The sequence below is a fragment of the Vanessa cardui genome, chromosome 3, assembly GCF_905220365.1.
Source record: "Vanessa cardui chromosome 3, ilVanCard2.1, whole genome shotgun sequence".
NCBI lineage: Eukaryota > Metazoa > Arthropoda > Insecta > Lepidoptera > Nymphalidae > Vanessa > Vanessa cardui.
The window spans coordinates 1,484,368-1,508,408 of NC_061125.1; the positions used below are offsets into that span (position 1 = coordinate 1,484,368).

At 36.9% G+C, this 24,041-nt stretch overlaps 4 protein-coding genes across 4 annotated transcripts; all 4 read right to left on the bottom strand.

The window, feature by feature from the left end:
- Window positions 1-2,243: 2,243 nt before the first annotated feature.
- Window positions 2,244-3,868, bottom strand: LOC124543588 (leucine-rich repeat neuronal protein 3-like). The gene is made up of 2 exons (XM_047121833.1): window positions 2,680-3,868; window positions 2,244-2,576 (listed from the first exon to the last, which is right to left on the bottom strand). The coding sequence occupies exons 1-2, from the start codon at window positions 3,789-3,791 to the stop codon at window positions 2,321-2,323; spliced, it is 1,368 nt and encodes a 455-aa protein (XP_046977789.1). The 5' UTR covers window positions 3,792-3,868; the 3' UTR covers window positions 2,244-2,320.
- A 484-nt stretch (window positions 3,869-4,352) lies between these two features.
- Window positions 4,353-6,541, bottom strand: LOC124543589 (leucine-rich repeat-containing protein 70-like). The gene is made up of 2 exons (XM_047121834.1): window positions 5,228-6,541; window positions 4,353-4,615 (listed from the first exon to the last, which is right to left on the bottom strand). Exons 1-2 carry the CDS (start codon window positions 6,331-6,333, stop codon window positions 4,399-4,401), a joined length of 1,323 nt encoding a protein of 440 aa, XP_046977790.1. The 5' UTR covers window positions 6,334-6,541; the 3' UTR covers window positions 4,353-4,398.
- A 1,701-nt stretch (window positions 6,542-8,242) lies between these two features.
- On the bottom strand, window positions 8,243-10,677 carry LOC124543590 (leucine-rich repeat-containing protein 70-like). The gene is made up of 2 exons (XM_047121835.1): window positions 9,142-10,677; window positions 8,243-8,460 (listed from the first exon to the last, which is right to left on the bottom strand). The coding sequence occupies exons 1-2, from the start codon at window positions 10,236-10,238 to the stop codon at window positions 8,259-8,261; spliced, it is 1,299 nt and encodes a 432-aa protein (XP_046977791.1). The 5' UTR covers window positions 10,239-10,677; the 3' UTR covers window positions 8,243-8,258.
- Window positions 10,678-11,648: 971 nt separating this feature from the next.
- On the bottom strand, window positions 11,649-23,049 carry LOC124543768 (integrator complex subunit 7). The gene is given in 16 exon segments (XM_047122067.1): window positions 11,649-11,710; window positions 12,543-12,737; window positions 12,951-13,029; window positions 13,767-13,978; window positions 15,300-15,501; window positions 16,320-16,698; window positions 17,976-18,106; window positions 18,242-18,427; window positions 19,363-19,544; window positions 20,228-20,354; window positions 21,364-21,521; window positions 21,589-21,777; window positions 21,958-22,091; window positions 22,204-22,316; window positions 22,388-22,802; window positions 22,876-23,049. Coding segments are annotated over 16 exon segments (2,847 nt in total). The 5' UTR covers window positions 22,964-23,049; the 3' UTR covers window positions 11,649-11,653.
- Window positions 23,050-24,041: the final 992 nt, after the last annotated feature.

Here is a 24,041-nt window from a genome sequence, read left to right on the forward strand (position 1 = left end):
TATTATGCTTTATTAAAGTATTAGAATTGACCAACTATATGATTTCTTGATTTTGGTCATGTCATATTTTATACGGTATGTTAGAACTTCGTTCCAAAAAATTTGGAATCACAAATGAAGGGCAAACTTCAAACCTATAATCGAATCAGGCGTCAAATTACTTTGCAAAGCAATAAATAGTAAAAAGACTTACTTAATGTATCATAGTGTTTTTAAGTAACGACGAATACAATTTTTTTTTACATATTTTTTGATGAAAAAAGGTTAAAACGCATTCCATACTTAACAGTATTGAATTTAAAATAATTTTAATGATTAAAAAATGTCTATGATGCATACAACCTTTTTACAAAATACAATTGATGAGTGTATTATTATCTGTAATATCATTCAGCTGTGTATAGACTATAGACTGATGAAGTGTCATGTTGCTCAAATCGCAGCCTTTGTAAAACGCTTGTGCCTGTTTAATATAAGTACATAGATTTCGAGTATAATGATAATTAGTTTAGAAGATACTTGTAAGGTTAATGATGCTCATACACATGTAAGAAACAGTTCGAAATTTAAAAATATTTACCTCGCTATGTCAACTTCATTTTGTTTTTTTTTTTCAGTATATGTTTAGGGAGCATTCATAAACTAAGTCTGGTCGGGGAAGAATTTTTTTATGTAGAATAAATTTTGAGAGGTAAATTTAAGAGCTGCGTTCAGAATAGCGAATGCATATGTTTCATCGATATTATTGATTGTTTCGAGAGTACTTTTATGTGGCCGAGTTTTAGTACAAGGTTGTAACATATTAAATGAAAGGAGATTATCACTTCTATGAAGTTTAATCTTTAGTTAAAATTGGAGTACGATAGTTAAATAAATGCTTCGATGAATTAAAGGGGGAAATGTTACCACCCAGTTTATGAAAACTTCCGAAATGACTAATGTTATATGAAGACCAGCGCAACTAATATTTGTTAGGAAATAAAAAGCACAACTTTTATATGTAACAGTTTTAAAACAGTTTGTACACTTTTGTATTTTACAAATATATAAAGTGAATTTTAATAATGACTTTGATTTTTAATCCCACGCTACTTTTTTGTATTTTTGCACACTTTGTGAAATTGTTGCGAATTATTATTTACATTTATTTGCAGTTGTGTATCAAGGTAAGAAAATATTGATCAATATTTTGATTTGATTTCATTTAAATTGATTCTAATATCTTGTTATGTATTTATTCATTACAGCGACATGATCAATATCAAAATAGACTTTATTTAAGAAGACTTTTACACGCTCTTTTGATTTATTTACAAACTATATTAAATGAAACTACCTATAAACGGTATGGAATATATGTATGTATAACCTACGGTTTCTATCTAAAAATGTATTGCCGATTTGTTCTGGATATTTATCTTTTAGATACAAAATTGCCTTCATTTTAACTGGAAAAGTTCGATCGCAATTGGGAGGCTTGGAATTTGTTCCAGAGTGATTGATGGTTTTTTTAAAACTATATGAACATATGATTTAATGTTTTACATATTTAGCAAAGTAAAACTACGCAGATATGGTATTAAGAATTAAAAAATTGTATTTTGATCTATATCATTTTTTGTGGAAACAAAAAATAGATCAAATTACATCTTAGCGTATTGTTAGTGCACGTAAGTGATCTTTCCCTTTGTGCGAAAGTTATTTATGATATTGTTTTGTTTGGTAGTGCGTCTAAAGTTGACAGATAACAAACGAAATTTGACCTAAAAATTGTTTATCAGTGATACATACTTTTATTATAAATGCAAAATAAAAATAAACAAAATGCGTGGTTTTTTACTTATCATTTATTGTTTTATAACTTAGGTTTAAATTTATTGAAATACTTGTCACCAAATACCACTCACCGGTTACTCACGGCTAAACAGATCTTACTATCAGTACTAATTAGTGTTGTGTTCCGGATTGAGGGGTAAGTGAGCAAGTGTGATTGCAAGGACAAGAAATACACATTTTCAGTTTCCAAGATTGGTTTATGTTTCTTACTGCGTCGATGTCTATAGGAAAGAGAGATCCTTAATATAAGATACCCTATTTACCAGTCTACATATTTTATACAAATAAATAAATAAAAGCTACAAATGTTAACGTCGACCGAATACGTCGAACGTGTAAGTAGTGGCTTAACATAATTGGCAGTCAAGGTGATACTTAATTTGTACAGGTAATAATTAAGCCCAATACTGAGTGCATCAATGTACTTTAAGATTGACTATAATTAGGTATACTTTAATAGTATTTGCTCTAAAATTAATATTTATCAATTTTGTATTGGTGCGTGTAGTGGCAACACAGTGTATCCCGCAGTGGGAACGGCCATGTTACTTACGAAATTACACCTAGATTGATATTTTGGCAGAAAGAGGAATATCCACAAGGCTATACTAGTTAATAGCACGCAAAATGAGACCACAGCTATGATTGTGCCCACATTGCGAGCGTTTGCTGGACACGAAAAATATCTTTCATTTAAGTCGAAAATCCGGCTGTTGTACAACGGTTTCGGTGTAAAGCATCTGAAAAAGAAAGAAAAATGTAAAAGATTTTTCTATCTGATATTTTAAATTTTCAACTTATTTACGATTTTGTAATCTCTAAAAGGAATAAATCGAGACCTACCTTAGATGTTCATAATCTTCTTTTCGTATTTGCAATTTCTTTATCCATGCGAGATTACAGTCACAGTTCCAAAAGTTTCCCTGCAGGTCCAATCGTATCAATCGTCCGAATGGAACTTCCAACTTTTGGTCCAATGTTTTCAATCTCGATCCCTTCAAGGACAATGTTTCTAGTGCAAATTCGTCTGCATCCTCTAGAATTTCATGCCCAAAAGCCATGGCGCTGAATTCTGTTAAATTTCTATTTCTCTCAATTTCTAAATGATTAAGTGCATGTAAAGATGCAAACGCGTAATCCGGTATTTCTTTTATCAGAAGATTGTTTAATTTCAAATCTTTTAATGCTAATAAATCGTCAAAATCCTCGCCAGATATTTGTGTAATCGGATTATCTGATAAATCTAAATATTCCAGCGTGAATGGTATCGCGAATACATCCACTAGATTATTGTTTGAAATCACTAATTTCTTTAAATCGAACGCGTCTACAAAGAAATTTTCATGGACAATGTTTAGGTTTATTCCACTTATCGATAGTGATTGTATTTTATGCGTCAGTCCATACCCGCTGCGGTCGAACAGATTATTGTCTTCAAGACTGGCTCCAAGGTCGTTATTGTTCAGAATTATTTCGTTCAAGTTACCTAAATGGTGGAAAGATATTTTTTCGAACGTGGTGAATTTATTATTGGCCAAGTTAATGTATTCTAATTTCTTAATGTATTTAAATGTATCTTCGTGTATAACTTCTAACTCGTTGTCGCTCAAGTCCAGCCTTTTCAGTTTCGGTAATTGCAAAGCATTTTCTTTTATTTCACGTATTTGATTATAGTTGAGATACAATTCCGTCAATGTATTGGATTGGAGCAAACCCGAATTTCGAACAGTAGTTAAATTATTTCTTGACAAATCCAAGGAATACACAGTTTCCGGGAGCCCAAAGACCCTGTTCAAAACGGAAGGGTCGTAAGAGCAATCGACGACTTCACCAGCAAGATCCCGATCACTTTTATTATTGTGTCGACACACGCAAAAATCACTGTCACAGAGCGTTGTACTTTGAACTTTAAAGCTATGTGCAATAAGAGCGAAAAGTATATAAAACGTTCGCATTTTGTTTATGTGATGATTCGTCTGGTGCTAAGTACATTATGGTAGATGTGTGGTGCGATTGTTATCAGCGGTAACGTCAGATAGTCGTTATCACTGATACCTGTTTGATTGTTGGTCATTTCACTCTGTTTACTTTTTAAAAGTAGGTAACAATCTATTGTTATAGCGATTAAATGAAATCGTATACTTAGCTCCGTATATCACTTTTACAAAAGAAAAAAATAATCAACTGATAAAAAATCTATTTATTACAAAATTCAATAACAACTTACCTACTAATAAAATGTTTTGTTCTCACGATACATACAAAATATAACAAATGAAAATAATTATTTTAATGTCATAGCATTACAATAATTATTAAAGTTATTAAATTCGGGATATTTACCACGTTTTTTATTTTTGTTCGGTGGAACTCGATATTTTGACATTATCTACGAATGTTTTGTTGATGAGTCTCGTGAACAAACATGGTAAAGATCCCGAAATTAATAACTTTAATAATAAAAATAACCATGTTAATTTAAAATCTTATATTACAATAATTATAGAAAAATACACTTTTAGGTATAAACACAAAAACACATAATGGACCGATTCAATTTCGTTACAGTTTAGAATATTCCTGCCTATTCACTTTAGGGTCTGGGTGATATATAAACACATAAATCCAGGTGAAAGTCACAAAAACGAGTAACGAATAAAATACGAGACCTATTGTCACTCCGACCTCAGATTCGTTCCACCACGACTGAAGACAGACGAAGTCTTTTTCATTCAAGTCGAAAATTCTTTTATTATAGAGATAGCTTGGTGACCGGCATCTGGAACGAAGTGAATAAATAGGTTATCAAATCATTATTAAAAAATGTAGGTGTTGTAGGGTGTCCTTGCAATTTTCACTCTCTAGTGGATCTAGAAACAGTAAGCAGTAACAGTTGATATAGAAAAATAGAATTAGAGAGAGTAAGTTAGACATCTGCTTTCATGCACGAGCTGATTTATTTCAGGTGTTCATATAGCATCCTATTGCCTATTGTTGTTATAATTTTAGTTTTTATTTTTCTTATAATATTACGATTAATTATATTAATAAGGAATATAAAATATTGTGATATGCATAGCACTTCACAGTTAGGAACTGCTAATATCTACGACCTTCATATCGTAAGGTGACATAATTGTGTCATACCTTAGATTAGAATCTGAATAGGAATAGTCAAAGAACGCCACTATTCATTAACATTAATTTTATGTAAACAATCTATTTGAAGTTGTGTATATTGTTAGTAAAATAATAAAGACGCCATCAAAGAAATTGATTATTTATAATTTGTGTTTTATTATGAGACACAGGCAATATTTCAAAACGGTGAGTAAAGTAGTAAACATGAATAAGTAAGAGAGCGATAATATTTAAGATAAGCGCTTCTCACCTTAAATCATCGGTTAAATCAGGAGCTATTGATAATTTCCGTAACCAGGCAAGCCGGCAGTCGCATACCCATGGATTCAGTTGAAGGTCCAATCTTTTCACCTTTACAAATAAAACTGACAATCCTTTGTCGAGAGTGGAGAGATTCGAGCCTTTCAGTGTCAAGTTTTCTAGGTAGAAATCATAAGTGTCGCTCAACAATTGTCTACCGAACGTTAGATTGCTGAACTCTTTCAAATTTTTATTATCTTTCAATTCCAAATTTGTAAGCATTAATGTTGAAAATACATTTTGGGGCACCTCCTCTATATCTAGATTGTTAAGCTTGAGCTCTCTTAAATATACCATAGGCTCCAACAAGTAGAAATCATTTGATGATATATTTCTAATGGGATTATTGCAGTAATCCAAATATTCTAAGCGCTGAGGTAACCTCACGAATATCGTAAGATTATTATTAGATATTACCAACTTCCTCAATGTTTTGTCAACTGGTTTAAAATATTCAAACGTCAAATTATTTAAGTTGATGCCGCTGATAGAGATACTCTGTATATTTAATGGTAACCCGTAGCCTTGTTTATCAAACAGTGATCTTGTTTCTATGTCGGCTCCGATATCATTATTGTCAAGAATAAGCTCTTTTAAATTCACCAAAGAGTTAAAATTCAGTTGACTCATAGCACTAAACTTGTTACTGGCGAGATTCAAATATTCCAGCTTTGTAAAACCTTTAAACAAATTAGAATTTAATACTTCAAGTTCATTTTCACTTAAGTCTAACTTTTTCAGTTGCGGCAGTCGGTTTGAATATAAATTTATTTCTTTTAAGAAATTTCTATATAATAATAGTTCAACTAATGTATCTGATTGGAAAATACTTGCTGGTTGAATGCTTGTTAAGTTACTTCTGGACAAATCCAAGGTAACGGACGAATTTGGTAGGATAGGATTCACTTCAAGCACTCCTCCATGGGAGGAACAATTTACTACTACACCGACTGTAGGTGGTTCACTTTTCTCCTGGCAGTCACATATGTCACAAATCATTACACTTTCAGTTTGAAGACAAGTAATCACGACGCAAAATAAAATGTAGGCGCGCATTTTTATAAAACTGTCACATCAGAGTATGAATATTATTCTATAAGATGTAAAACTAGATTAACTCTAAATACGTTCTAGAAATAATCGATATTGTAAATATAGATTTTATGACGATAATTTAACATTGAACTTTGGCATATGAACTAAATCTAATCAATTGAACGATCAAATTACTTTAAGTAACATGTGTGCATGACTGTGAAACGTTATTTTTATATTATGAAGATAATAATTATATTTATTAAGATAAGAAAGATATTGCAGCTGCTTCAAACTGTATGAAAAGCAGGCGTGCCACATTTTTGTACTTTTTGCGAAGAATTCATTATGTATACAAATTGAAGTATTTTTGGAAACCGTGCCTAAATTTAATGTCATTATATGTATTTCATGAATCGAGATGGCCCAGTGGTTAGAACGCGTGCATCTTAACCGATGATTGCGGGTTCAAACCCAGGCAAGCACCGCTGATTCATGTGCTTAATTTGTCTTTATAATTCATCTCGTGCTCAGCGGTGAAGGAAAACATCGTGAGGAAACCTGCATGTGACAAATTTCATAGAAATTCTGCCATGTGTATTCCACCAACCCGCATTGGAACAGCGTGGTGGAATATGTTCCAAACCTTCTCCTCAAAGGGAGAGGAGGCCTTTAACCCAGCAATGGATATTAACAGGCTGTTGTTGTTGATATGTATTTCATGAGAACATAAAGAATGACGCTAATTAAGAGTCAGAATTTGTATAATATGATGGAGCTGCTTCGAATCCAGCGTATCCAGTCACTTCAGAATATGTGAAATTAGATTAAAAGTAGTAAAATGACTACGGGATAACATCTGTATTGTTGATTAGTTTCACTGAAACATTTATTTACTTATAAACAACACAAATATTTACAAAAATAAATATATAAATAGGTAGATTGTGATTTTAAGGAAATATATTTCAAAGTCCAGATTCGATAATAACGCATAATTTTTCTTTTAACAAAGGTTACTAAAGATGACTTATAGTTTAAAAAATCAAATCTTATAACTATCACTTTTAGGTTTGTAAATCTAATAGGCACGCTTATGATACTTTTGCTTTTATCTTAATTAATGGCGTTTGAACGGTAACATAGCATTTGAATATCTGCGATAATATCTAATGAATTGATACGCTAAGATCAGCTACACAAAAAAAGTATCTCAATAAAGCTAAACACACCTTTGGTACGTAATCCACACTTGAAAGTGTGGATGACGATGTGATAATGTAAAATCGCCATATTCGGTATGTGCGATTACCAATGCTATTTGGTCAATAAAGAAGAGGCCTTAGCCCAGCTGTGGGAAATTTACAGGCCGTTGTTGTTGTTGCTTATTATCAATGGTTGGTAAATAAAGAGCTGCGTGATTAAGATCTCACAAATGCATGATTGTGAAATGCTTTTTAGGCTTTGTCTTGTCAAGTTGTTTAGATTTAGCGTATTCAGATGTAGGTACCTTTGGTGTACGAGTACTTAATTACCAAGGATTTATTTTGATAGAACAAGGAGCGCCCTCTTCTAATATGAATGAGATACAGGAATTACTTCATATTACCAAAAGATTAAGACCAGAAATACAAAGGAAACGAAAGTATATTGGACTCTTATAGGTAATATTTTTCACTGAATTTTGTTAAATGAAGATTCAAAAGCAATTGTGAAAATTTTAATAAAGTATGTTTTATTGTGTATGAGAATTTAGTGAAGAATTGTTTTGCATTTCAATCTAACCAACTAACGTGGCAGTCAACCTTTTTTTTAAATGTAATGTAAAAAGCCTTAAATGCTTCACTTTTGAGCTCACTCTCTCTTGAGGTAGTAAAGGTAAAGAAGGATGTATATATAAAAACTTAAAATTAGTAATCAAACATGTTTAAACTGATATAATTAATTTATTTCTGTCGTAAATTGTCTTTAGGTGTTGTATTATATAAAGAAAGGTACGAAATTGTCACCAAAGCAAGCAACAAGTAAATCACGTGGCCAACTGATAGTCCGAACTGGGATTCGTCCCAAGACGACGTATCGCAGACGAAATCTTCTTCTCCCAAGTCAAAGATTCTTCTATCGATGAGATTTTGTGGTGACGAGCATCTAAAAAAGTAATGAAGGTTTTAAATAAATGCTACTCTATAAAATCGTATTAATGTCATTTAACTAATGTCACAATATATTTACTCGATATTAGGGCTGTCTGTATCTTTAGAAACAGACAAGATATATAAAAACCACACATCATAGTGTCCTTTTTATGATAGAGTTAGGCGGAGAGTCAGTTAGCCATCTGATGATAAGGTCACTTAGATCACCACTGCCCATAGAGATTGGCGCGGTAAGCTATATTATTGGTATTTCTAATGTCGGCAAGGCCCTGTCAACCTTGATAATTAGGATGTTATGTTTCTCGTGTCTGTAGTTACACTGGCTCATTTACCCTTCAAAATGGAACACAACAATACTAAGTATTCCAATTTTACGGTGAATATGAGTGGATGGTAGCTACCCAGACGATCTTGCACCAAGCCCTACCACATATTACAAACTATTATTTCCATAAGTAATATGAAATTGTATATTCACTAAATTGCATATAGCTTGTATTAAACTTATTAATTATATTAATAGCCCTTATTGCCACTCTTCAATTTCTGTCATTTTTAAGCTTGTGTGCATGTGTGATATATGATAGAAATTTAATATTGAAAAGAAAACACTAATGGCATTAACTTATATATCTAAGAGAAGAAAAGTGTTAAATGAAGATATATTTCTTACTTGAGATCATCAATCAAATCAGGAGCTATTGGTAATTTGCGCAACCAGGCCAGTCTGCAGTCACATACCCAGGGATTCTGTTGTAGATCCAATCTCTTCACCTTTACAAATAAAACTGACAAACTTTCATCAAGAGTAGATAGATTTGAGCCTTTCAATGATAGATTTTCTAGCAAAAAGTCATAAGTATCGCTCAATATTTGTCTGCCAAATGATAGATTGCTGAATTCTTTCAATTTTTTATTATTTTTCAGTTCCAAATTGGTGAGTATTAATGTTGCAAAAACATTTTTGGGGATCTCTTCTATGTCCAGATTGTTAAGCTTCAACTCTTTCAAATACACCAACGGCTCAAATTCCTCTGTTGTTATTTTTTTAATAGGATTATTTGAATAATCCAAATATTCCAACCACTGAGGCAGCTTAACAATAGTGTTAAGATTATTATTAGATATTACTAACTTCTTCAATGTTTTTTCAACTGGTTTGAAATATTCCAAGTTTAAATTATCTAAGTTGATGCCACTGATTGAGATACTTTGTATACTTAATGGTAACCCATAGCCTTGTTCATCAAACAGTGATTTTGTTTCAATATCATCTCCTATATTGTTATTGTCAAGAATGATCTCTCTTAAATTCACCAATGAGTTGAAATTCAGTTGACTCATAACAGTGAACTTGTTACTGGCTAGATTCAAATATTCCAGCTTTGTAAAACCATTAAATGAATCAGGATCAAAGTGCTTAAGTTCATTTTCGCTTAAATCTAATTGTTTTAGCTCAGGTAGGTTAAAAGAAAGTAAGTTTATTTCTTTCAAGAAATTTCTATTCAACAATAGTTCAACTAATGTTTCTGATTGGAATATACTTGTAGGTTGAACGCTTGTTAAGTTACTTCTAGATAAATCCAAGGTAATGGATGCATCTGGTAAAATAGGATTCATTTCAAGCACTCTTTCATGGAAGGAGCAGTTTACTACTACACCAGTAAGGGGCTCAGTTATTTCCTGGCAGTCACATATATCACAAAACATTACATTACTTTCGACTTGAAAATAAACCATCAAGGCTGAAAATAATATATATGCGCGCATTTTTATAATATTATCAGACAAAAAATTTAAATAATAGCCATAAATAGTATTCTATTTCCGTAAAGATTAAGATATTTTGTCAAGATCTTCCAAAAATACTTCGCTAACGCTAAGACAGATATTTGAGCGAGTTTTATCAATTCATAAGTTACGGTTGTGTATAATCAAGATTATTCAAATTATCAGTCAAACAAAATTCTCTGATAAGTTCATAAGTAAATAGATTCCCGAACAACTGCAACCAATTCTCTCGGAATTATTGGCGTTTCATGGTTATTGGTCATTCCAAAATTTTTTGTGTAACACTAGTCACCATCCTCTGCAAATTTTGTTTTTGAATTATATATAAAGTAAACGTAGAAAAAAACATTGATTACAGAAATTTTTAAACTGATTTTGCTCCGGCTTATGACTTACGAGATCATTTGACGTCTTATATAAGCCCATCTGTTAATGACAGATGTCTTGGGAGTTGGAACAGAGTACATAATACTGGCGATGAGTTTATTTATTAAGCGTAAAACAACAGATCGCACGTCTATTATATACTAAGATATTAATTATTATCCCTAACGTTGCATCTTTTGCTATAAGTTCTATATATGTACTTTTACTTAGATGATACGAGGAAACATCTCAATCATTAATTTAGATTGTAGACACAGTGAGACTTGAGACCATAAAATTATACCTTTGAGGTAGATATTGTCAACGTTTACCTAATGTCTTAACTCGTTTAAGCTAATCTGATGGAAATATATGTATTTATTAATATAACATTCGCACTTGAATTGAACCTCCATTTGCCGTTTGATATTATTCGTAGTCGTTATTCGCTTTCATTAACTTTTTATAAGTTGATACCTGTTTCCAAGTGATGATTTTAATAAAGAATATTAAAGGCAATGCATAGGCCAGGGTAATTGTAATACAATATTTATGCTTTACAGTTTAAACGCTTTTTATTCGTCTTTTTTTAAACTGCTAATGGAATCACAGGATGCCTTAGAGATATGGGATTCATTTTTCAAGATCGTAATTTTAAAAGCTTGTCCTAAATTAAATAATTTAAGAATCAAACTTTAGCACTTTAGCACCACGATTGAAAGATATACCTTATTAATCGGGAGTCGATAGATTGATATGGTCCAATTAACTCAATGTTTAGGCCTTATTTTTACTCGCAAAGCTCTGTGGTTTTGTACTGTTTGTGTTAAAAAAGTCAAAGATTTTTTATTAAACGATATTTGTGTTGTAGACAAGGACTATTCAAGTAATCTATAACCTACAAAATACATATTATAAAATGTTATGTATGAAATATATTACTCAAAAGGCATATTTAAGAATAAAACAAAGGTTATATTTAAAATTTTATTTTCGTAGCTAATATTTAAAATAATAATTATTCGTAATTAAAATCGTCCTCTAGTGGTTTGTGCATTTCCTTTCGTCGTTGGATCCTCGTGAGCCTGAAATTGTTAATGATTTTTAAATATTAATATATAATATCGAGATAATTATACTATTTGCCAGGTTCAAAAATTATGACTAAAATAAATAAAAGAAATTGGTTAAATACTGAACGCTTATTGGTCGCATATTGCGTTATTGACTGCCTCTGCCCAATAGTGGCCAAATAATATACAGATTAGTTTCAGATTACTGTGCCTACGTATTATCTTTCATTAATGTAAGCAAAAATCACTGTCCATAATGGCACCTAGAAACAAGTCGATATTCGATATGCTACATTGTCAATTAATACATTATTATATGTTCTGTCGCGGAGTCGCCATTCTAACATCGCACTGTAATATCGTCGTAACAATTAAATATTGTAAATGATATTACAATACATATATCTATACTCAATTGCCTTTCATTACATCATCCATAAGACAACAAACAACAACAGCCTGTAAATTCCCACTGCTGGGCTAAAGGCCTCCTCTCCCTTTGAGGAGAAGGTTTGGAACATATTCCACCACGCTGTTCCAATGCGGGTTGGTGGAATGCACATGTGGCAGAATTTAAATGAAATTAGACACATGCAGGTTTCCTCACGATGTTTTCCTTCACCGCTGAGCACGAGATGAATTATAAAGACAAATTAAGCACATGAATCAGCGGTGTTTGCCTGGGTTTGAACCCGCAATCATCGGTTAAGATGCACGCGTTCTAACCACTGGGCCATCTCGACTCATCCATCCATAAGACATTTAAGGCAAATTACTTTCGAGCGAAAATGAGTTTTATTTGAAAATTTATCAGATAGGTGAAAGAAGTGACTTGGTCTGTTACCTTGATGACGATGGCGGTTCTAGGTCCAGTGTGCCATAGCTCGCCTCTTTCGTCGACGAAGGCGGCCTCTACCGCCACGGTGTAGAGGCCGGGCGCGTTGACGCTGACCAACTGCTGCGCGGAGAAGAAGTCCCGCACTGGAGTCACCGTCTGAACCGCAGTCAGCACCGGCGGGATGTTGGTCAGCTCGACCGTCTGGAAGGATCGCTGTTGTTAACGGTTATTCCGATTCTTACTGAACATTATTTAATTATGGAATTTTTAATATGATATTTTTTGGCAAATATGTTCTAGAAATACAAAATTCAACTTTTTACTGGGTTCCTTAACCTCTACTTAATAATATAAAATGGTTTTTAAAAACCAGTCAAATAGCTTATTCTAAAAAGTGGTAAAGTTCAACGATACCTTTTCGTTGGTGCGCGGGTGCGGGGTCGCCGTAACTGTTATTTGTACTCCTTTCACTTGGCGTTTTGTCTTCCTTTTCCTGTCAAATATATTTTCTTAGTGGGAGGACTGGTTACTATCAGCTCGGATAGATGCGATTACATATGTCATCAGATCTCCTACTGTACTCTAGTGCTCTGTTCTAGTTAAGAGATTCAGTTGCATAGAACAGTCATATTGAAAAGACCATAATCAAAATCAAAATCAAAGTATACTTTATTCAAGTGGGCTTTTACAAGCACTTTTGAATCGTCATTTAACAATTAAGTGAAGCTACAACCGATTCGGAAAGTAGATTCTACCGAGAAGAACCGGCAAGAAACTCAGTAGTTACTCTTTTTCAACATTTAAAAAATACAGTCATGTTAGTTAATTTTTAAGTTAATACAATTATTTAATCAATATATCCTGCCTGGAAGTCAACTGGTATTAATTCCATGCTTTTTTATCATCTACAAAATCTTGTATCGAATAATACGCCTTTTTCACCAATGTATTTTTTATAAACGATTTGAATTTACGAGACGGCAAAGTTAAAAATGTCTGTGGAATTTTATAGATTAATTCCATAATAGATTCCGTTTCAAGCGGCGGCCCAATTGATGTGTTTAATAGGTACCACAGGTAGTGTGTGTGTGTGTGTGTGTGTGTGTGTGTGTGTGTGCGCGTGTGTGTGTGTGTGTGTGTGTGTGTGTGCGTGTGTGTGTGTGTGTGTGTGTGTGTGTGTGTGTGTGCGTGTGTGTGTGTGTGTGTGTGTGTGTGTGTGTGTGCGCGTACCCCTGCGGCGCCGGCAGCACGACGCCCTCGAGCTTGAGCGCGAGGCGGTGCGCGAGCGGCAGCGCGGCGGCGTGGTCGGCGGGCGGCGCGCGGTGCGCGGGCGACAGCGACACGCGGCACAGCGCGCCGCCGCCGCCGCCGCCGCACGCGTCGCGCGGCCAGCACGCGCCCGCCGCCAGCGCGCGCACGCCCGCCAGGATCGCCTCCGCGTGCTGCCGGGATAGCAGTCACATGCTATATTTTTTTTTTTTTTTTTTCTCATTTTTACAACACATTTTTATTCGATCTTTCAACATGATTTTCACTATAGTCAATTCATCCGATGAACTGGATAATTGGCACACGTACTAACGACACATAATTACATTACAATCTATATTATTATTATTACAGATGTGAAATAACTTTGTCTGTCTGTCGCTCTTTCACGACCAAACCGCGAGTAGTGCTTGCCTGGATTTGAACCCGCAATCATCGGTTAAGATGCACGCGTTCTAACCACTGGGCCATCTCATATTGCACAACATCACATACATTACTCTGATCCCAATGTAAGTAGCTGAAGCACTTGTGTTATGGAAATCAGAAGTAACGACGGTACCACAAACACCCAGACCCAAGACAACATAGAAAACTCATGGTAATCTACATCGACTCGGCCGGGAATCGAACCCGGGCCCTCGGAGTGGTGTACCCATGAAAACCGCTGTACACACCACTCGACCACGGAGGTCGTCGTTAGCTGCGGCGTCTCGGTGCAAGCCGAATGGGACACCTATTTAGGACACGATTACACGTTACCGGCCTTTAAGGAAGGAGTACGCTTTTTTTTTAAGGTTCCGAAGTCGTATCGGTTCGGAAAAAGCGTCGGCGAAAGCTACTTCAACAGAGTGGTTATGCAAGGAAGAAAATATCTTAAAAATCGTTTTTGTGGATTTTTGAACATTAAGGTGCAGCGGGTGAAACTATAAATTTTGACGAGATGTCCGAAGGTGAAATTTAGTAGCCGGGATTAATCCGAATGAGGCGGATGGCCCAGTGGTTAGAACGCGTGCATCTTAACCGATGATTTCGGGTTCAAACCCAGGCAAGCACCGCTGATCCATGTGCTTAATTTGTCAGCGCGCGCACACATGCAATTAGCTATGGGGTCTCGGTGCAAGCTGAATGGGACACCTATTTGGGACACGATGACCATCATTGCTTTTTTTGTAAATTAAGAAATGTATGTCCTTTTTGTTTGTTTTTTTTTTCTTTTTTATAATTATACCATGTCCTAAATGAAAATTCCTTTCTTTTTTTTCTATTATTAATTACTGTATGGGAAATAAAAATTGCTCAAATTAATGTCTAAAATATTTATAAAGATAAGCCCCCCCCCCTTTGACCCCAGGACTTCCAGATCTTTAAATCCGGCTCTGCCAAAAGGTAATAATTTCTTTTCAAACTTACACCACATGTAATATCAAAATTGACGTGCAACATTGTATGAATTAAATTGAAATAATTGGGTGACTCTACATACAAACTCACCCGGTGCGTGATGCCGGAGCTTGTGGTGGGGTTATCGAAAAGCTTGGATGAGATCTTGGCGAGGGCGACGGAGGGTGCCAGCATGATTGTTTCCTCCAAGCTCGTTGCCTTTATTTCCTTCGTCACCGACTCCGGGAGTTCCTGCTGGCTTGACGTTATCCGGTCGAGAAACTGCGCCATTTGGGCGTACGTGTGCTGCGAACTGGGTCCCGGCTAAGGTACTTTATCGCTCCGAGTTTATGACGGAAATGTTACTCGATATAAAATGTATTGAATTTAATGTGAAAATAAAATAGAACGCGTGTAAGGTACGATGATAGACTGCAGTTACAAATGTTGGAGCTTTTTGAGATTTTAGCCACAATATTTCATTTAAATTGTGTTTATAATTCATCTCATGCTCGGCGGTGAAGGAAAACATCGTGAGGAAACCTGCATGTGTCTAATTTCATCGAAATTCTGCCAAATGTGCATTCCACCAACCCGCATTGGAACAGCGTGGTGGAATACGTTCCAAACCCTCTCCTTGATGGAAGAGGAGGCCTTATCTCAGCAATGGGAAATTTACAGGCTGTTACTTTACACTACTACTTTAAGGTTCTTTCTGTAAGGGGTTGTCCATTAATTAAGTGAGGCTTGAAAGGGGGGGGAGGGGTTTGATAAAAATCACGAAAATAACAAAAGGGGGAAGGGGGGGTGTAGTAAGATATCTCGTGTATTTATTTTTTCGTCTAATGCGCGATTTTTAAACAAATATGGTCCTTAATTTCAGAATAAAATAAGATTATAGTTTATACCTGTATTTAAATTAAGATAATATTCAGAAAATTTTAATATTCGTTGTAGGTACTAAAAATACACGTGATGTTGAGAAGGGGGAGGGGTGGTCTTAAACCTCACTACGTATCACCAATGGGGGACGGGGGGTTAAAAAAATGCTAAAAAAAGATCACGTGATTAATGGACAACCCCCAATATCTTTGTCAAAAATCGTCGGGAACGGCGGAATATAGAGGATACATGTGCAAGTGACGCAGCGTGGAGTCGTGCGCGTGGAAGGCGGTGCGCGCGAGCGCGGCGTAGCGCTGCGCCTGCGCGGCCAGCGCGCGCGCCGCCGCCCGCAGCGCCGCCGCCGCCGCGCCCGCCTTGGCGGCGGGGTCGCGCGCCGCCTGCGCGTGCGCCAGCGCGATGGCGGGCGGCGGCTGCGTGCAGAGCGCGCGCGCGGCGGCGGCGGCGCGGGCCAGCGCGGCCAGCGAGCGCGCGCGCGCGGCGGCCCAGGCGGGCGCCAGCGCCGTGCACGCGCCGCAGCCCGCGCAGCCGGTGCACGCGCCGCCGCCCGCCACGCCGCCGTCGCCGAAGCTCTCCCAGCCCGCGCTCGCCTCCTCGAGCCCGGAGATCCCTGCGCCCTTGGCCCGTCACTTCCGATCGCTCCTCTGGTCGGTTTGCTCGTACAAGTGTACGAGAGGAGTTCGCGACTAATTTAGTACTTAGTATTAATTTTTTTTTTCACTTATATAATATTACATTTTTAAATATAAAATACAAACATATAAAATATATTTAAAAATATAAAATACAGAGGCCAACCAGTGGCGGGAACAGGGTCCAAGCCACCGGTGGTCAGGGCTCCAAAGAGTTCTCACAATACGCGCCGTGCCGAGGAGTACTGCCTCCTGCATCAGGCCCTTGACCCAGCTGCCTAACGAGAGCCTCTTAAGATGTTGGTCGAGGCTCTTGGCCATTAGGCCATTCGCTGAAACAACTATCGGCACAATATTTGCTGTATCCACATTCCACATGTCGACAACCTCGTGAGCTAAATCAAGATATTTTATTTGTTTATCCTTCTCAGCTTTCACGAGATTCTCGTCATTAGGGATGGTGATGTCAACAATTATCGTGCGGCGCTCTGACCGATCTATCACCACTATATCAGGCTTGATGGCGACAACAGTCCTGTCAGTGATTATAGATCGGTCCCAGTACAGTGTGATATGACCATTCTCGAGAACTGGGTCGGGCACATACCTGTAGTATGGTACCTCTGATACCACAAGACCGTATCGAAGTGCAAGTTGTTGCTGGATAATCTTGACCACTTGATTATGTCTGTGCAAATACTCTCCATTAGCAAGACGAGAAAAACCGGAAATAATATGTCTAAGGGATTCGCCTGGAGTGTGACACGCCCGACATATGTCCACCGTGCCATCCCTCACAATATACCTCCGGTAATTGTTCGTCATGATAACTTCGTCCATAATCGCACAGACAAAACCTTCGGTTTCACCAAATAGGTTGCCGAACCGTTGCCAAGATACGGACGCCATAAAGTCCACATCGGGTCCATTATATATATGTATTAACAATATTAGGGTACCTAAAGTACAGATGCCAATTTGTAGCACGAATCTAACTTTACCACCTATTTGGGCTTTCAAACCAGGGAGGTTCCTGGGTTGTAGATGATTACCGAATGCCGAACACTTATGGGGCTCAGGGTGCACTTAAGCATCGTGTAAACAAATGAAATTATTTTTAGTTAGATGTTTTAATTTTGTATCATTCGTGTAATAATGAGGCGACTTGCACTCGTGGCGTACCTCAAGGGGGCATTTTATACCCTTTATAATATTATACCTTTAACATTGGGATTAACATACAAACGGTTGGTACCTTCTTCCAAAAGCTTGGCATCAGCCTTGGCAGCCCGATACAGTGAAGTGAGCCAGCGCTGGGCCGACTCACTCGGCGCCTCTTCCGAGAGGCGCTTCAGAATATCAGCGGCCAAGTTATGATGCCCATATCTATGGAAACATAGTTCCGTTTACAGCTTTGTTTTGTTTAAATTTACACAGTTTTAATAAAAATTAAATGCAGTATCGATATATTTAAATAGATGTAATCTCTAATAAGCAGTTTCAGTGATTGCAATATCTGACCGTAAAGCCGCCCTGGCGACCCTGTATCTAGTCCAGCCATCAGCTCCCTGGATGGCATCCTTGATCTTCAATTCCCAGGACTTGTTGATGCGGTGCGTTAGAGCCGCCCCGGCACGCTCCTGAAGCAGCACGGTGCAGATCAGGACTAGGGTCGTGCCATCGTAGTTCGGGTCTTTGCAGTCTTCCCTGCGTGTTTAGAGCAAAAAAGTTAAAATTTATATAAAACTAGTTATAACGGATTCGAATCGGGTTACACGGGTAGACCCGTGACCACGAACGCTGTAAAGTGCTCGAAACGTCGGGATGTCAAAAATAATTAATATACGCGATTCAGATCCGTTATAACTAGTTTTATTTAAATGTGTAATAATCGCGAAAATTTAAGACACAATTTCTTAACAAGGAAATTTACAAACAATATAACTAATAGCTGATGAGTGCTTTTGTGTGCGCCCTCAAGCTATTTGTTACAGGGTAAACATTAGTAGAGGTCTTGATAACTCTCATCTAGGGTTGTAACGGAGGCCTTTTTACCGGAGGCGGAGGCGAATGCGGAGGCGATGCGTGTCACTTCCGCGGATGCGGGGGTTAACGGAGGCGGAGGTGAAGTTCAATAATGATGTAGAAAAAATAGTAAACATATAATAACTTACCAGATACATTATATAGTTAATTTTGATTACTAGAAGGTAATGTAATAAATATTACTTTCTAGTAATCAAAATTTAGGAGAGGTAAATTATATTTAACAAACAATAATTTTGCGGCTTCATCACCATCCAAAAGATTTCTAAGAGGATCATAAATTAAGCCAGCTGAACTAAATAGTTGTTCACTTGGCACTGAACTTGGCGGCGCCGATAAGTATGCGCGAACGATGGGAGAAAAAGCTTTATATTTATTGTTATTTTTCCACCACAATAATGGATCATCGTCTAATTTTTTTTCATTATTTCTCTATGATTTCTACGTAAATAAACCTCCGTTAAAACTCCGCAAATTTTGTACGGAGGCGGAGGCGGAGGCGAAGGTACAATTCTTTGCGTAACTTCCGCATTAACGGAGGCGGAGGAGAAGATCCGTTACAACCCTACTCTCATCATAGTATTTCCTTTTCGTGCTCTCACTTGGCCTGTTCCAGCGTGGGCAGCAGATGCGGCAGCGCGGGAGCGCCGAGGGCGCCGAGCGCGGCCAGCGCCTCCAGTAGCGCCATCTGGCGGCGGCCGCCCGCGCACAGCTGCGCGCCAACCACGGCCGCCGTGCGCTGCGCGTACAGAGCCGGCTCCGCTGTGCTGAGTTTCACCTGCAATACAGACTCTATCAAGCGCTGACAATAAGCTAACTTATCTATGTGGATTATATCAAATTAGATGAAGTAATATATACTGTTGGAATAAACTTTTTTTTTTTTTTATGGAATAGGTTGGCGGACGAGCATATGGGCCACCTGATGGTAAGTGGTCACCATCACCCATAGACAATGACGCTGTAAGAAATATTAACTATTCCTTACATCGTCAATGCGCCACCAACCTTGGGAACTGAGATGTTATGTCCCTTGTGCCTGCAGTTACACTGGCTAACTCACCCTTCAAACCGGAACACAACAATACTGAGTACTGTTATTTGGCGGTAGAATGACTGGTGAGTGGGTGGTACCTACCCAGACGGGCTTGCACAGAGCCCTACCACCACCGAAAACAAGTAAAATCAGAGTCAAGTCACACAATTTCCGCTTTAAAAAAAAAAAGAAAGGCGGGAGATTCATAGTTGACACATTGAGAATTGCAATTATAATGATTACGGTGTAATGTGATTACTGATGGTTATTTGTGTTGTAGACTAAATGTTTTTCTTTTGTGGTAGATTGATTGTTATTTTAAATTAAAGATAATTGTTTTAGAGTTTAACCTACTTCCTACTTCTGGTTCTAAAAATAGCATATTGTTTTGACATATAAATGTTTTAAAACATGTCATAACATACCAAACACCGTAGGGCTATGCGTAGCGGCTGTATGTTGTTGTGCCCGTTGGGAAGGCCAGTGGCGATGACCAGAGATTCCAGCGCCAACATCAGATCGGCCCCCTCCACCGGAAGACATTCCTCATAGCTAATACAATAACTATGTGATTAGTATCCCATTACGTTTACGGTAGATTTAAGGACAAAGGAAAGTATAATTCATTAATACTTACTATGGCTTAAGACGACAGTTAGTAATTAAAAAATCATGAATACCAACTAGACATTTCTACACTCCATAAGCAACACAAATACTTTTTTAAATATTAAATAATAGGCTATTTAAAACCCATTTTATATTATTTAGTAGAAGTTAAGGAACCCAGTAAAAATTGATTTTTTTATTTCTAGTACATATTTGCCGAAAAATATCATATAGAAAATTCCATATTTAAATAGCGCACAAAAACGCTACTTGGACAATATGGCGCTGCAACGGGGTCGGTGACGTCACTTTCGTGTACATACAAATGTGGTAGATATAGTAGAAAAGCAAGGTTTACAACAAAGTGACTTCATCATAAGCCCGGCCAATCAGGAGCGTTTTGTGTCACGTGACAAACTTTTCTAAAAATGCATTATTATTTATGGATTTTTGAATAAATTAAGTATTATTTTCAACTTTCGTTAGTAAATAACCATTTTTAAACTCACACTAAACACTGATTACAATAATTCACAATTTATTTTTTGCATTGTCAAATAGCCTATGTGAGTCGAGATGGCCCAGTGGTTAGAACGCGTGCATCTTAACCGATGATTGCGGGTTCAAACCCAGGCAAGCACCGCTGATTCATGTGCTTAATTTGTCTTTATAATTCATCTCGTACTCGGCGGTGAAGGAAAACATCGTGAGGAAACGTGCATGTGACAAATTTCATAGAAATTCTGCCACATGTGTATTCCACCAACCCGCATTGGAACAGCGTGGTGGAATATGTTCCAAACCTTCTCCTCTAAGGGAGAGGAGGCCTTTAGCCCAGCAGTGGGAATTTACTGGCTGCTGTTGTTTTGTTTGTTTTTGAAATAGCCTATTCAATTTCGGAGTGCATGCAGGTGTAATTTCTATTCGTTTGAACTGTATGTTGTGGTCTCACCAGTGCACGACGATGCGAGCGAGCACGTCGGCTGCGATGGCGGCCTGGCGCAGTTCCACGCTGAGCGCCGCGTCGCTGCAGAACTGCCGCAGAGCGCTGGGCGAGCCGCCGCGCGGGCTGCCCGCCGCCGCGCACACCGCCGGGCAGCGCACCAGGATCTGCGCACGCGCACACTGCACTCCCCCGACTCACTTATCCACTGCTTGAGACAGCCAGCAACGTTACCTGCATGACTTGGAGGCATAGCATCGTATGTTCAGGATCCTGGGTATCGGTCGCGGCGTGTACGAGATTCTGTATGCACTCCGCTGGCCAAAGTGCCGCATGCTCCGCTAGCTTTTTCAATCCCAGTAGTGCTGCTCGACGGACAGCGGAACGTGCATCATTCATTGCAAGGCTGAGCAGAAGTTCTACCTGTATGATGGTATATCAAAAAGTTATTTTGATTAACTAATTACATATAGAGTATCTCATCTCATTTAACAACATTTATAGTCAAATTACTTTAACACAAATCTTTAAAGTATAAGAATCCTTGTAACAACCATATTCCTAAAGTGTTGTACTTGATATTGATATTTAAAGTTAAATTACCTGATCAGGCACATGGACAACAGTATCAGCAGCAATAGCAGTGAGAGCAGTGATCGCAGCACGAACTGAGCTGGACGATGGAAACCTCTCTAAGAGCGACCTGAGTAGCTTCAGCACACCTTGGGCGCGAACAGCTGTAACATAACATATGTTTATTTAATATCAAATAGTCAATGGTGAAATAACTGTCTACAGATAAATAATGTTGAACTTTTCATACAATAATATACAGTTTGAAATAATTACCTCCACCATGCACAGTTCGTAAAGCTCTAACGAGCTTAGCCCTTCGTTCTGCGCCAGTGCTCTCACATTCCACCATATCCGACAGCTTGTTACACATTGCCACAGCAAATGAGCTGAAATAATTGAAATAATATATAAAAGTTAATAAATAGAACGAACACTTGAGTGTCAATTATTTTCTTACTTAGAGTGAGCGGCAAATCTTGTAGTTGCATATATAGCAGCATCGACTTCAACATTGTCGTGGCTCTCCAAGCCTCGTCGTATGGCGTGATGTACATTTTGCCGCTCCGGTATAATCCCAGCTACAGCACCAAGTGTCCTCAGTGCTAGAGCCCGTGCCACTGGATCGTTAGAGTGTAAGACACTGTACACCCTCCTCAGGAACTCATCAACGTTTAGAATCTTATCCAAATGCTTTTCACTCTGCTGGCACACGCGTAAAACCCACAAGCGTAGAAAGTTGTTTCCCATACGAAATACATCAGACAATTTTAAAAAGGAAGAGTTTATCAATATTGGAAATGGATACTTCTCAAACAACCGCGGAAACCTAACGATAGCTTCACACTGCTCTCCAACTTTTCCCGATCTGAGGCCTGTAAGAAACAAGAGATTAATTTTAATATAGTGAAAATAGTTGTTATTATTTAGGTTATTTTGGATTCTTACCTTTATCGAGCTCAGTTAACGCTGAATTAGCATCTTGTTCAGGCTCCCCTGAACTATCATTAAATGTGTTTAATCTGACTCCGATCATTTTTCAGTATAAACAAATGTTTTTATTTATTATTTGTTTTTGACACCGTTCCCGTTGTATACTTTTTTATGAACGCCGACCGATTTGACAACTGACGTTGACAAGTAAGATAATTTGAAAGTCGAGAAACAGATTGCAATGATTTCGTCTTAAAATAAATATGTTTCTTCATATATTTAAACACATAATAAGTAAAAGCAAGTTATATAGTAATTATATTATAGTATAATATACTTTTTGTATTATAATAGTGTAATTAATTTAAAATATTTTTAAATTAATAAACACTATCTGAAGCACCATCTATACTGCAATCCTTCATTGGGGTTTGTACATTTCCTTTTATAAACATTAGAGGGAGCTAGTATATAGAATAATAGAAGAAATGAAATAAGAAAAATTATAGGCAAAGTTTGGAAATAGTCACAACTCATAAAAGAACTAATATAGTTTTTATTCTCTGAAAATGTAGGTACTTATTAGTTGTACATTTTGCATATAAACAAACAAAATTTGAAACAAAAAAATGGTTTTGTCAACACACCGGTAACCGGTGTGTATGTTTGCATTTTTTCAAATAATACATGACTGATTTATAATCATATTTCATTACTATCTGTAATATTTATGATAAGCAAAAAGTGTGTATATATAAATGATTTAATTGAATAGGATTAATGATATTGTATTATTAATAATTAAGAGTTGAAGTCAAGATCAAATTGTTTAAAAATATTTGATCCTTTCAACTATCATATAAATTGTTTAAGAATTAAGCTTAAATTAAATGTAATAAAATACTCTAGAAATGTTCAAATAAATATGTGAATAATTATCGAAGGTACTGAATAGATGGATAATGTCTTATAAACTCGTTAAGTAAGTATTTTAAAACTATGTACAGCTGTATTTAAAAGCATTTAAAAGAATGTAGTAGATTAAAAAATATTTCGCTTTCCGTTATTTATAAAATCCTTTGTCAGCATTAAATTATTATTACGTTTATATTTTAAAGTTAACTGTTCTTCGCTTGGTTTTTCTTGGTCAGATAATTAAATAATATATACTCTATAATTAG